Source organism: Sorex fumeus, unplaced genomic scaffold, assembly GCF_029834395.1.
Source record: "Sorex fumeus unplaced genomic scaffold, SorFum_2.1 ptg000073l, whole genome shotgun sequence".
Taxonomy (NCBI): domain Eukaryota; kingdom Metazoa; phylum Chordata; class Mammalia; order Eulipotyphla; family Soricidae; genus Sorex; species Sorex fumeus.
In genome coordinates, this window is record NW_026606130.1 from 5,658,883 (window position 1) to 5,674,137 (window position 15,255).

A 15,255-nucleotide genomic window follows, 5' to 3' on the forward strand; every position below is an offset into this window, starting at 1 on the left:
ATCTTTTGTCAAAATAATGAATAATCAAAGTAGAGAGAGAGTTAAGTGGAAATCATCTGCCTCACAGGCATGAGGAGGGGTAGGATGGGGATATTGGGATACTTGGTGGTGGAAAATATGCACTGGTGAAAGGATGGCTGTTTGATCATTGTATGACCGAGACTAAAACCTGAAAGCTTTGTAACTGTTCTCACAGTGATTCAATAAATAAATTTTTTTAAAAAAGCTGAGTGCTACAAGTAGGTAAAGGGATATATCTAATAATCTTTCAGTCTCTGTATTGAAAACCATAATGCCCAAAAGGAGAGGTGGGGGGAGAAAAGTACCTGCCACTGAGACAGGCGTGGGGCAGAGGAGGGAAACTAGGGGTACTTGTAGTGGGAAATGTACACTGGTGAAGGGATGGGTGCTAGAACATATGACTGAAACCCAATCATGAACAACCTTGTAACTGTATCTCTCGTGATTCAATAAAAATTATTTTAATAAAAAGTACACCATAACAAAAGCCTGTGTAGCCCCCCCAATTTTTTCTGTGAAATAATTTTGTAAAATACTGCATTTTTACTAAAAGTCAGATTCCTTCAAGTGAGAGCTGGTGAGATACTACAGTGGGTAAGGTGCAAGGCAGCCAATCCTGGTTGAATCCCCAGCACCAAATATATAGTTCCCCTGAGTACTGTCTAGGGGACACTCCTGAGCACAGAGCCAGGAATAGCCCCTGTGCACCACCATGTGTTGCCCATACCGCTCCCCCCAAAAAAAATTCCTGCAAGTGAAGATCCTGTTCAGCTTTATTTAAAACATTGATTTCTGACACATTTGACCCCAAGATGTGTCTTTTAAAGAAACATCTATTACCATCTCACAGAAATTTGGGAAATACTGCTTTAACATTTTTAAGAAAATGTTTCATCTCCAGAATTGGAAAACCACATCAACATTGAGAACATTCAGTAATCACAAATAACACAGTTTTTAAAAATTAATGTGTTGGAAAGTTTAAGGCAATTACTTAAACACTGAAGAAACATGTTCTTCTGTGAAGCACCTGCTCAATGGTAAATACTGTCAAAAGAGAAACTGATTTTACAAGAGACAAGCAAAAGCCTACAAAGGAAAGTATCACGACTACTGTGTTTAGTTGTAGTCTGTCCGGGACAGTAAAAGAACAGCACTTGGTGGTGTCTCCTTTTACAACTTTAACAGGGACACACACACATGCGCGTGCACGCACACGCGTTATTCCTCAGAAACATTCAGAACAAAGTTTACAGTAACCATGATGTACAGCTAGTCTGTCTTTGTCCTCCAAAAGTCACATAAATTGAAGTTTCCAGAAGAGACAAATGGTTCATGTTGGCATTGTTATGGGCTGTCAAAGGAATTACCTCTTGTTGTCTCCTTGGATGCAGTCCCCAAGTAGAATCTCATAAGCTATAAGAGGACACACTTTTTGGTGTTCTTCTTTGTGGCAGGGTAAAGCACAGCCCGGACAGCTTCTGAAAATACCTCATGTACCCCATCCTGCATCAGAGCTGAACATTCCAGGTACTTTACAGCCCCCACCTGCTTAGCAAGGGAAGTGCCTTGCTGAGGAGTTGTTGGCACCAGACTCTGTTCCTTCAGCTTCTTCACTGTCTCGAGGTCACTCCGAAGGTCCCTTTTAGTGCCAACTAGCAGAACGGGTACGTTTGGGCAGTGGTGAGAGACCTCTGGGTGCCACTTATGCCTCACATTGGCATAAGAGGATGGATTGCCAATGGAAAAACAAATAACAAAAATATTGGTCTGGGGATAGGAGAGCGTTCGCAGCCGGTCATATTCCTCTTGGCCAGCTGTGTCCCAAAGGTTGAGGCTGACAGTCTGGCCATCCACAGATGTCTGGGCACTATAGTTGTCAAATACAGTGGGTATATACTCTTCAGGAAAGGCATTTGTTGTATAACTGATGAGGAGGCAGGTCTTACCTACTGCCCCATCTCCTACAACCACACATTTGATCGTCTGCATACTTCCCTTGGAGTCCTGTATACAAGAGAGAAATAGGGAATATTTACAGATACTTGGATAATTTCAAGAGGGTAAACTTTGTAAAGATTTCTCTCTGAGAAGCAAGAGAGGAGGTTAGAAGTCTGGAACAATACTACACAAGTAGGGCATTTGCCTTGCCACATGGCTGACTGAGGGTTGATTCCCAACATCCCATATGGTCCCCTGAGCACCGCCAGGAGTAATTCCTGAGTGCATGAGCCAGGAGTAACCCCTGTTCATCGCTGGATGTGACCCCAAAAGTTAAAAAAAATGTTAAGGAAGACCCCCCATGCAGTGTTCAGGGGCCACACTGATGATGCATGGGGTACTCTGTGGTGCTGGGAATCAAACACAGCAATGGAAATATTATGCAGGCAGTAAAGCACTTGCCGTGCATGCAGCCAATCTCAGTTTAATCCCTGGCACCACATATGGTCAACTAGGCACTGCCAGGAGTCATCCCCAAGCAACTTGGGCATAGCCTAAAACTTTGCCCCCTTACAAAAAGAAATCCAGTTTCTACATGCCAGGCATGTATACTCTATTCCTTTCAGTTCTCCTCCCAGACTAGGACAAGAATTCCTTTGGGGGGGGTGGAGAGATAGTACATCAGGTAAGGCAGCACATCAGGTAAGACACTTGCCTTGCAAGCAATCAACTCAAGTTTGATACCCAGCATCACATATGGTACCCCAAGCACCACCAAGAGTAATCTGCATGTGACCCCAGACAAAAAATTTTAAAAATTAAATTACTTAATTTAAATTACATTTTAATTTTTTTATTATTATTATGATTTTTGCTTTTTGGGTCACACCCGGCAATGCTAAGGGGTTACTCCTGGCTCTTCACTCAGGAATTATTCCTGGCGGTGCTCGGGGGACCATATGGGATGCTGGGAATCGAACCCGGGTCGGCCACGTGCAAGGCAAACGCCCTACCTGCTGTGCTATCGCTCCAGCCCTATTTTTAAAAATTAAAAAAATTAATATTCTTTTTAAATTGTTTTTGTTTCATGGGTCACAACCAGCAGTGCTCATAGGACTACTCCCATCTCTGTGCCCAGGGGTCACCCCAGGTGGTGCTTGGGGACCATGTGGTGTCAGAATGGAGCCAAGAGCTCCAGCATGCAAACCATTTACTAAAACCCTTTGAGCAAGGAGCTGGAGCAATAGTACAGTGGGTAGGGCATTTGCCTTGCACCCAGCTGACCCAGATTCAATTCCTGGCATTCCATATGGTCCCCTGAGCACTGTAGCACTGTAGCACTGTCCTCCCGTTGTTCATCGATTTGAGAAATTGTGAGACTTGTTACTATTTTGGCATATTGAATACATCATAGGTCGCTTGCCAGGCTTTGCTATGCAGGCAAGATACTCTTAGTAACGGGAGTAGTTTCTGAATTCAGAGCCAGAAGTAACCCCTGGGCATCACTGGGTGTGGCCCAAAAACCAAAAAAAAATAGTAATAATAATAATAAATCCTTTGAGCCATCTCCTGCTCTCTTTCCTCACCTTAAAAATACAGGTCTTTGGGCTGGAGTGATAGCACAGCAGGAAGAGCATTTGCCTTGCACGTGGTCAACCCGGGTTCGATTCCCAGCATCCCATATGGTCCCCCGAGCACCGCCAGGAGTAATTCCTGAGTGCATGAACCAGGAGTAACCCCTGTGCATCACCAGGTGTGACCCAAAAAGCAATAAATAAATAAATAAATACCGGTTTCCAGGTTACAGGTTACACCATAATCTCATCCCATTTTTTCATGAATCAAGTACTGAGAGTTCATGGTAAAGCATGTCTAAGCTCCAAGAAGCATACTTGTTTTGAACTTCCATGTTTATACCTCCCTCATATTAACATTCTGTCAATTTTGTATCCTTTGAGTAATCAACATTACTCCACCTTCTTTAGCTTAATAACTACTACCCAAATTTAGTGTTAAATTTACAGAGTCAGAACACAAGAAAAGAGAAAGCCGTTTTATTTAAAGAAAAATGACAGAGTCAGTAATTTCTCAACTAAGGAACTGGGATTGGAGGGAATTGATAAATCACTCATCTTGCCTTACTAGCTGAGGTTTACATTAGGCCCATTCATAGACCAAAACAGTACAAAATCCCTCTTCCCGGGTTCCATTACAGAGAAGTTGACCTTCAGCGTATGATTCACACATGTCCACTAGGGGTAGCTCTCTCTCTCCAGATACAGCCAATTCTGACCAAAGAAGCATTCCAGCTAGAAGCCTTCATTAGCGTAGTTCTCACAGCTAAAAGATCAGAGAATTCCAACCACCTTTGCAAGGGTGGTAACTGATTTTTTTCACCTAAGAATGGGCATAAAGATCAAATACTCAAGAACAAGGGAAACAGGGCAGTCACCTAACACATCCTTGAAAATCACCTTCCTCGATTTTTCCAGAATAGGAATTTTTTTTGCTGGGGGGTGGATTTGGGAATTATACCTGGCTGTGCTTGGAGCTTACTTCTAGCTCTGTGCTCAAGAATCACTCCTGGTGGATTGTGCAGGGGGGTAGGGTGCTTGCCTTTTATGTGTCTTACGTGGATTCAACCCCAGCAAACCATATGGTTCCCCAAGCCTGCCAGAAGTGATCCATGAGCACAGAGTTAGGAGTAAGCCCTGAGCACCAGAGGGTCCACCCCCCAAGAAGTCACTCCTGGTGAGACTCTCAGGGGACCATCTGGGGTGCTGGAATCAAACCCTAGGTGGTCAGGTGCAAGGCAAGCACCTTAGCTGCTGTACTATCTCTTCAGAGCCAGAATAGATTGATTTCTTTCTCTTCTGAATCTCTAGAGCAATTACTGCCTGTACAACTCATCTTTCCAGCCCCCTCTAGGTACCCTCCAAAGTCCAATAACTCTGCTCAAAGTGACTGCATTCAGAATAATGAGGTAGCTGAAGAAGTTGCTGAACCAAAGCGAAACTTTTAGGTACAAAAGCCAGGCTTAGCTTCTCATTTCTAAGTAAAAATGTATTGTTTTACAACTATCAATGTAAATCGTATAGATGACCTGTATTTGGACATTCGAATCATACTGATGGCCAAGGGTCTAGAACAAAGGTTTATAAACTTATTTGGCCCTTTTCAAGACTAAAAAAATTCACCCAATGCCCTCCCACCCTTCAGAAACTACCTTGCTTAAGCAAACAAAAATCACTCAACTGTACCTGAGCTACTACCCTGGAGAGTCCAGTGCCCCACCATCAGTTGGAGTGGTTTTGTCCACTTTGGGACAAATACCCTAGATCCTAATTTTGTTTCTGGTTTAGGGGGCACACCTGAAAGTGCTCAGGGGGCTATTCCCAGCTTAGTGCTCAGAGGGTCACTCCTGGTAGTGCTCTGGGGATCTATCCTGGGCCTCTGCATGCAAAGCATACACTCTAGCCCATCTCTCTGGCCTGATCCTACTTTTTAAAACTGTGGGGTATGTTGGGTCAGAGTAAATAGTACAGCAGGTAGGGTGCTTGCCTTGCATGCAGGCAACCTGGGTTTGATCCCCAGCATTGCATCCCATATGGTCCTCTGAGTCCCATCAGGGGTAAACCCTGAGCACAGAGCATGGTTGTGTTCTTTTATTTTATTATTTTTATAAAGCAAGATTTTTTTGTTTTGTTTTGTTTTGTTTTGGGGCCATGCCCAGCTGTGCTCATGGCTTACTCTGGCTGTCAGGGATCAAACCTAGGTCGGTGGCATGCAAGGCAAGCACCTTACCCACTATACTATTACTCTGGCTCCCCCTCCCACACAGTTTTGATCTCTGTCATCCATATGGTTCCCCAAGCACACCAGGAGTGATCCCTGAGTGCCTAGCCAGAACTAAGCCCTGAGCATTGCTTGCATGCCCAAAAACAAACGAACAAAAATGATCCAGGGAGGCATAGCAGCTCAATTACAATTAGGAGGCCAGGCAACTAAAGAAGTAGATTTTAGGACTGGAGAAATATTCAACAGGGTGATCATAATTCTTCGTATGAGGGAGACCAAGGTTTCATCCCCAACACCATGTAGTACCTCCCAGCACCAAGCAGGAAATAATCTCTGAGCATAGCCAAGTGTTCCCAAAACACAAACAAGTAGATTTCCAAGGTGGTACTGAGTGTGTGTGTGTGTGTGTGTGTGTGTATTTGTGTATACCTATGTGTAAAGTGTGCAGTAGGCCAAGTAAGGTTGGGAAGTTCTGATATGGAGTTTCAATTTTTGCAATAGAAAACTTCTTGTTTTCTGTTGTACAACTATTTATATAGAGGTCACACTAATGTATTAGATACAAAAATGGTTTTGTTTAGTTTGGTTTTGGTTTTGTTTTGGGTACCATACCTTGCAGTGCTCAAAGGGTATTCCTGGCTCTGTGCTCAATAGTGACGCCTAGTGGCTTCAGTGGACCATACGCAGTAGCACAGCACAGTCCTACAGCACAGTCCTCCGGTTGTTCATCAATTTGCTCGAACAGGCCCAGTAACATCTCCATTGTGAGACTTGTTGTTACTGTGTTTGGCATACCGAATATGTCACGGGTAGCTTGCCAGGCTTTGCCGTGCAGGCTAGATACTCTCGGTAGCTTGCCGGGCTCTCCGAGAGGGGTGGACGAATTGAACCCGGGTCAGTTGGGTCAGCCGCATGCAAGGCAAACACCCTACCCACTGTGCTATCGCTCCATATGCAGTACAGGGAATCAATCTGTTTGGCTGCATGAAATCAACGTACATGCCTTAACTCTTGTACTATCTCTCTGGCACAAAAAGTTATAGAATTAAAAAATACATTTTTATATTTAATTTAAGTTTTTAGTTTTAGGGTTTTGGAACTATACCCAACTGTGCTCAAGGTTTATTCCTGGCTCTGTGCTGAGGGGTCCTAGGTCAGCTGTGTGCAATGCAAGTACCTTGCCTTCTGTACTATCTCTTTGGCCCTTAAAATAGTTTTTTTTTTTTTTTGCTTTCTGGGTCACACTTGGCAATGCACAGGGGTTACTCCTGGCTCTGCACTCAGGAGTTAGCCCTGGCGGTGCTCAGGGGACCATATGGGATAACTGGGAATCGAACCAGGGTCGGCTGCGTGCAAGGCAAACGCCCTACCCACTGTGCTATTTCTCCAGCCCCTAAAATAAATTTTTAAAAGGATTGGAACCTCTGAGAGAGTGTAATGTTACAAGAAAAAGGCAAATACTCTAGGTTTGTTCTTTACCTACATGAGAAGCTTGTTTACCTTAGTTCCATAAATTTTCCAAAAGGATCACATACATCACCCACATCACCACCAGTATTCATACCATCCCAGACACTGCTCTTCTGGGTGATGCACTGCTACGGGAAGGAAGGAAGGAAGGAAGGAAGGAAGGAAGGAAGGAAGGAAGGAAGGAAGGGAGGGAGGGAGGGAGGGAGGGAGGGAGGGAGGGAGGGAGGGAGGAAGGAAGGAAAGAAGGAAGGAAGGAAGGAAGGAAGGAAGGAAGGAAGGAAGGAAGGAAGGAAGGAAGGAAGGAGAGTATAGAGGGTAGAGAGTTTGCCTTGCATGTGACTAACTCAGGTTCAATCCCCGGCATCCCATATGGTCCCCTGAGCACCTCCAGGAATAATTCCTGACTGCAGAGCTAGGAGTAACCCCTGAGCATTGCTGGGTGTGACCCAAAAAGGAAGAAAGAAAGAAAGAAAGAAAGAAAGAAAGAAAGAAAGAAAGAAGAAAGGGGGAGAGGGAAAGTGAGAGAAAGAAAGAGAAAAAGAAAGAGGGGCTGGACTTATAGGACAGTGGGTAGGGCACTTGCCATGCATGTGGCCAAGTTGGCATCCCATCTGGTCTCCTGAGCACTGCCAGGAGCAATTCCTGAGCTCAGAGTCAGAAACAATCCCTGAGCACCGCTGAGTGTGGCCCAAAAACAAGAAGGAAGGAAGGAAGGAAGGAAGGAAGGAAGGAAGGAAGGAAGGAAGGAAGGGAGGAAGGGAGGAAGGAAGGCGGGCTGGAGAGATATTACAGTGGGGAGGGCATTTGCCTTGCATGCAGCCGACCCAGGTTTGATCCCCAGCATCTCATATGGTCCCCAGAGCACTGTCAGGGGTAATTTCTGAGTGCAGAACCTGGAGTAACCCCTGAGCATCGCCAGGTATGGCCCTTCCCCCAAGAAAAAAGAAAAAAGGGAGGAAGGGAGGGAAGGAGAAAGAAAAAAGAAGTTTACAGTTTTTTGACAAGGCAGAATTTATATTAAAAAGCAAATAACAAAACACAGTAATAGATGGCACAGAGAAAATAAGTCACTATGGAGAAACAAAGGGAAAGTAAACATTAAGAGCTTATTGTTAGGACCTGAGCAATGGTGCAGCAGGTAGGGTGCTTACCTTGAACAAGGCAGACCTAGTTCAATCTCTAGTACCCCATATGATCCCTGAGCCTGCCAGGAGGGATCCCTGAACACAGAGCCAGGGTAAGCCCTGAGCACTGTTGGGTGTAACCCCAAACCAAAACTAGTCTAGCATTATAGGCATTGTGCAAATGCTCACATATCTGAATCTCATCTCAGTAGCACTATGAAGTAGACACCAAAGCAGCTCAAACATCTTTAAGTCTGCCTTTCACAATGGAAATTGGGAGAAGCCTAGAGCAGGAGTTAGCACCCCAGAGCCTCCCAAATAAGTCATTCCCTAATTTGACTACATTTAAGGTAGGCATTAGGTCTCTCCCAACTCTTTCAAACTCACCTAACAAATGATCCTCCTTAACAAGCACTGAAGTCTCAGGTTGAATGCACAATATAAAAGAAGGAGCAACTATTGAGAACCAGTTAACAGCCTAAACAAGAATGGCACTCAGGGCCAGAGAAACAATAGAGCACATAGGATGGTTTCCTTGCATGGGAGTAACCCAGGTTTGATCCCCGCTACTACATATGGTTCCCCAAGCACCACTAAGAGTAATCCCTGAGCCAAGAGCCGGGGGTTAAGCCTGACATAGCTGGCTGAGGCTCCAAACCCAAACGAAAAGCATGCAAGTCCAACTATTCCAGTGTCTGATACCAGAGAAAAGCTAAGGTACAAGGGGTTAGGGTACATGCACCAGCCCTACTTAGCGCCCTGGCACCGCATAAGATTCCCTGAGCACCACCAGGAGTGATCCCTGAACACAGGGCCATGAATAAGCCCTCAACACAGCCAGATGTAACCTATGCCTCCCACCCCCTCAATGTATTACAGTTTCTAACATTTTTGAAATTCCACTTTACAGACAAATCTGAGTCAAAATCGCCTGAAATCTAACTTTCTGAAACCAAAACAATTCAGCAGGTGCCCCCCGCCCCCCCCCCCCCCCCCCCAGGCCGGCCCGTCACCGTTTTTGGTTTGGGAAAATCTACTACGGACATTACTCCTAGAAGAAGTTCAGTTCCTGGAGGTGCTAAGAGGTCCTTATGGTGCCAGGAATTGAACTAGGGCTTCTGCATGCACTCTGCTCCAGCCTTCTGAGCCATTTCCCTCACTCCTCACCCATTTTCCTTTACTACTTTCCTCAGCTATGTGATCAACTAAGTCCGAAAGCTTCTTCACACTGAAAACGAATTTACTTGGTTCAAGTTAAGTTAAAGAAGTCTGAGGAGCACTGGGAAGCTATGGAAGCAACTCTGAACACTCCCCACCCGAGGGCCAGAAGACTATCCAGTGCCTGGAAGCTTAACCCAGAGGCAATCGCAGGGACCCCCTCAGCAGTCACTCCAAGCCCGCTGGACTCTCCCCGCACATCCTCGCATGCTTTCTTCTCCCAGGGTCGATGCAGCGGGACTTCAATTGAGTCCGTGAGGTTGGGACGCAAAGTGCCCCTCATCGGATCCACATACAAGAAGAGCAGGCTCCAGCTCCCCGTGTACATAAATTCATCCCACCTCGAACCCCTCATTCAAAGGAGTGGCACATATTCTAGGACAACCGAGCAAGGGGATGGAGATTTCAAGAGGAAAGGGCTGAGATGCTCTCCCTCCCCTAGGATGGGGGGGGGGGTGTCTCAAGAAAGTTTACCGGGTCAAGGGCTCCTCCTTCTCCGGCGCGGAGCAAGCACAGCCGCTAAAGCCTCCCGGACTGGCGACTGTTGATAGGCTTGGCTGCCTGAGGCGGGCTCGGCTCCACATCCGGGCAGCGACCGAGTCCCAACTGTCGTCAGACGCAGTCTCATCTCCGCGCCCCGAGACCTCCTGGGAAGTGGAGTTCTAGGGCCATTCTCGCTGGCAACCAGTCACAGGCTTTTTTCTTTTTTTTTTCTTTTTGGGTCACACCCAGCAATGCTCAGGGGTTACTCCTGGCACTGCACTCAGGAATTACTTCTGGCGGTGCTTAGAGGACAATACGGGATGCCGAGGATCGAACTCAGTTCAGCCGCTTGCAAGGCAAACGCCCTACCCTTTGTACTTGGGGGTTCCCTCCAAGTCACAGGCTTTTAAACCACCCTTACACATCTTTGGGCTATTGAGGGCCATTTAGATAACGATTTCCCTAGGGGTTCCTCGCTGAGAGGGTGCTCAAGTTTCACCTTCCCCTTAGCAAGGTGAGTCCCGCCCACTCCACCCCACCTCACGTTTTCCACTGGAAACCAACGTTAGCTTAAAAGAGGTTGTCTGTGAACTGAAAAAAAGTCAGAAAAAGTAGAGGCGATAAAAGAAATGAGCCAGTTGAGTGAACCAAGGGTGCTGATATCAACATATTAGCTTGCCTGGTAGGGCAGGTAAGGTGCTTGCCTTACATGCTGCAGACATGGTTTCGATTGCCAGCATCCCAGTGATCCCTGAGCACAGAGCCAGGAGTAAGCCCTAAGTGCCTCAGGGTTGGCCCCAAAACAATCTCCCCCCCTGAATAAAACTTGTATTAGTTAGCATTTTTCTAGAGTTTTACATAAATGAAGTTGTATAGTGTTGGAGTACACGGAGCTTAGGTTTATCAGATTGTACCCATCACAGTGCTCCCGAGTCACTCCCATTACTTTGTCAGTCTGTAACCACTTCTATGCTCTCTTCCCCAACCAATTTGTAAGGTCTCATCCTTCTTAGACACTGAAGCTGTACTGTAAGTTAATATTGCTTTTCTCCTCTCCTTATGTCTTTTGAGCAGTTTACTTTAATGCAATGTCCTTTTGTATAGATACAGGAAGACAATTAATAAATATGCTTGGTAACTTAGGAATTGATTGGCTTTGAATATTATTCACTCCTGGGCATCTGCCTTCTCAACTTAAGCCTCAGTTGCCCTCACTTCCTAGCACCCCAAGGGCAGGGTCCCGACGTGGGACTGGATGAACCAGGGCAAGCCGGTAAGTTATGTGCTACCCTGGCATCGCGATGGGCCAGGCCAAGGTGCCACGGTTCTTAACTATAAGTTAAGAGTTTGATCATAGGCAAATGCTGTCATGATCCAAAAGTAACGATGAGACTAGGACCCTGCTGCTAAGAATAGGAAAGATATCTGGCCTGAGCACGGCAGTCTGAGATTGAGATGGCCCTGGGAGAGCAATTCTATAAGCTCAAGGTATTTCTTACTGTGTCCATACAAAATGATTAATATTATGTATGCTTATGTTGGTAGGACAAGGAGAGGAGAAACAGTCCTAGAAGCAGTTTTCCTTTGTGTCCTGACTAGCTTGGATGAGACTGAACTTTCTCCCCTTCAAACTGCCTTCAGTAAATGATTTCAGTATATTGAGGCAGTTTCTCTTATCTCACAGGAACCTAGCTGGCCTTAGGTATGCAGATCCCAGGTGCTAAACCAGGACTGATCTTTGGGATGTAGATGCCTGCCTCCAGGTAGGCTGATGTAGATTCCAAGCTCTAGCGGACTGGTCTTTGTTGTGCTAATCCAAGTGCTTGTAGCCTGTCAAAGGTGAGGCCAGGTTTACTGGCCTGTGGATGTAAAGAAACAATGTATGTTTCCGGCCTCAATGTTCTTTCTGTAACTCCTTTTGATGACATCACTGTATTGCCCCCTTTAAAGGTACTATGATCTATATAAGGGAGATTTCAGGGCTCTGGGGGGTGGGGGACACGTGTATCAGAGAACCTGGGAAGATGGGACTGAGGACAGAAGCTGAGAGAACAAAGGCGCATGTGCTTGAGGATTCCTGAGGCCTCCATGACATACATCTCTTCCATGTAATAAACGGCTGCTAAGACCAACCAGCTTGGCCTCGTTTCCTTCCTTCGCCTGACCATCCGTGGACTGGGGAAACGGCCTGACCGCCGGCCTTTTTATTTTTTGTGTGATTACACAGTATAGTATGTAGTTTTTATTTATTTAATTTAGATTTGGGTGGCCCAACAGGCTATGCACAGCCCAGGGCTTACTACTGGTTCTGAGCTAATGATCACACCTAGAGGGATTCAGGGTACTGTATTCCTATATGTGCTGGGTAGGAGACTAACCTCTGTCCCTGTAGGCTACATGCAAGGCAAGCACCTTACCTGCTGCACTTTATATTGTTTTTAAGTAAAGTTGGGGGTAGACAGTAATGAAATGGTTAAATAATGCAAAGGCATTGGCCAAAGGTCTTGGACATTTCAGTGAGTGATTCAGGGGTGAGGTAACTATATGTATCAAAATTATAAGAAAAAGCACTATTGTAAACTATAGCACTGTAGAACTGTCCTCTCATTGTTCATCGATTTGCTCCAGCGGGTCCAGTAATGTCTCCATTGTGAGACTTGTTGTTACTGCTTTTGGCATATCAAATACGCCACGGGGAGCTTGCCAGACTCTGTCGTGCAGGCAGGATACTCTCGGTAGCTTGCCGGGCTTTCCTAGAGCCAGGTTGGCCGCATGCAAGGCAAATGCCCTACCCGCTGCGCTATCGCTCCGCCACTAATGTAGACATGTGACCCAAACTATCATAACTAAAAATAATGTGTATTTCTAAGGAGTCAGGGTGGGGAGAGGGAAAAGACCTTGGGTGGAGGGAAGCTGACATTGGTGGTGGAACACTGAATCCCAAAAACCTTATAAATCATGGTATCTAATTTTTAATAGAGGCTGGCAAGGGACCACTATGACAGCGGTACTTGGAAATGATCACTCTGGACAAGAACTGACTGCTGAAAGTAGGTAAAATGATATAGAACATAAGCTTCAGTAGCTGTATTGCAAATCACGATTCTAAAAGGAAAGAAGTGAGAGTGAGAGAGAGAGAGAGAAGAAAAGTGTCTGCCATAGAGGAAGGCTGGGGGGACATGGCAGGAGGGAAACTGGGGACATCGGAGGTGGGAATGTGCACTGGTGAACCATTGTATGACTGAAACCCAATCATGAACAAATTTGTAACTGTTTGTCTAACAGTGATTCAATTAAAAATAGGGGGTGCGCAATAGAGGCTGGAGAGATAAGATAATGGGAGGTTCAAGTTCCAGCACCCCATATGGTCCCGCGAGTATCACCAGGAGTGATACCTGAGCACAGAGGCAGGAATGAGCCTTGAGAACTGCTGGGTGTGTCCCCATTAAAAAAAAGCATTTTAAAATAAGGTGGGAGGGGAGTAACAAGGATAGTACAGTGGGTAGGACACTTGTCTTGCATGCAGCCAACCAGGGTTTGACTCCCTAAATTCCAAACAATCCCAGGGCTGGAGCAATAGCACCAGAGGTAAGGCGTTTACATTGCATGCGGCTGACCCAGGTTCGATTCCCAGCATCCCATATGGTTCCCCGAGCACCGCCAGGAGTAATTCCTGAGTGCATGAGCCAGGAGTAACCCCTGTGTATCACCAGGTGTGACCCAAAAAGCAAAAAAAAATCCCCTGAGCCCGTGAGAAGTGATTCCTGAGTGCAGTCAGGAGTTATCTCTGAGCACTGCAGGATGCAGCCCCCAAACAAAACCAAAACAAACAAAAAAGCATTTGGGTCTGGAGAGATAGTATAGTGGAAAGGGCACTTGCCTTGCATGCTGCTGACCTGGGTTTGATCCTTGGCTTAGTCCCCCAAGCCCTATCATGAGTGATCCCTGAGCTCTGAGCCAGGAGTAAGCCCTGAGTACTGAGTACTTCTAAAAATTAGGTTTTTTTACTGAGCAGAGGTGTAGCTCAGTATAAAGCACTTGCCTTGCATATTTGAGGCAAGTTCCATCCTTGGTACAGGTGTAGGTGTAAAGAGAGACCATCTTTATTCCTTGGGCTGAAGCACTTGTCTTGTATACAAGAGCCCCAGGTTTAATTCTTCGTGGTCCCCCAAGCTCAGGAGAGACAGAATAGTGAGCTGAGAGTGGCCTCTGAGCACTGGCCCTCCCAAATCAAAGTTCCCGCCCTTCCTTTCCCTTTGCTGCTGTTGTGATTGCAGTGATGGGGTTCCATATGCTGGTCTGTGAGATACTGCACATGTGCTCCCTGTGGGATAAACTCATTTAGTTGTGCTCTTGCACATTCTGATTGTAGTGCTTAGCCAGAAGGGTGTTGTAGTGTTCACAAGGCTCTCAAAAGGGGTCACTCTCCTCATGGAGGGGCTCGCCCAATCTGGCAGTGGGTCTGAGATCACATAACTTTGCAAGACAGAGAGACCCAGACAGGAGAGCCACCAGGGCCAGGCTTGGCACATATGGGCGATAATACAGGTTTGTACTGCCTGATCTCATGCTTGCAGAGCAGGCACTTTTCTGTTTGTTTTGGCTACATCCGGCAGTGTTCCAGACTTTTTCCTGACTGTGCTCAGAGATCACTCCTGGCATAGCTTGAAGACCATTATACAGTTCCAGGGATTGAATCTGTGTCAGCCATGGCAGGGCAAGTGCCATCTCCTCTGCAAGGTAGGCACCCTTATCCTTGTAGGTGTGGGACACAATAGCAGTTCTCTGGGAATATTCTGAATATCTCCATTGGTGTTATGGAGATCATACTGTGCTGGGGATCTAACCCAAGGCTTCAGCATGCGAAGCATCAACCTTTCGAGCTCTCTCCCTGTTTTGTTTGGGGGCAACACCCAGAAATGTTCAGGGGTTACTCCTTGTTCTGCACTCAGAAATCACTCCTGGCATCTAGGAGGACCGTATGGGATGCCAGGGATCAAACCTCGGTCAGCCTCGTGCAAGGCAAGTGCCTTACCTGCTGGCTGCACTATCTCTCCAGCCCCTGAGCTCTCTCCCTGGTGCCAGACAGGTACTTTTAGCCACTGATCCACAACCTCCATCCCTGTTTTTGCTGCTGCTGCTCACTGACCAAGTTTAGGACACTTGGTTGTAGTGCTCAGACAAACAAATCTTTGTGGTA

General features: G+C 46.2%; 1 protein-coding gene across 1 annotated transcript; it reads right to left on the reverse strand.

Annotated features, from left to right (window-relative positions):
• Nucleotides 1–776: 776 nt before the first annotated feature.
• LOC130038062 (rho-related GTP-binding protein RhoG-like) lies at nt 777–10,149 on the reverse strand. The gene is made up of 2 exons (XM_056129996.1): nt 10,047–10,149; nt 777–2,028 (listed from the first exon to the last, which is right to left on the reverse strand). Exon 2 carries the CDS (start codon nt 2,011–2,013, stop codon nt 1,438–1,440), a length of 576 nt encoding a protein of 191 aa, XP_055985971.1. The 5' UTR covers nt 2,014–2,028; nt 10,047–10,149; the 3' UTR covers nt 777–1,437.
• Between the last annotated feature and the right edge of the window lie 5,106 nt (nt 10,150–15,255).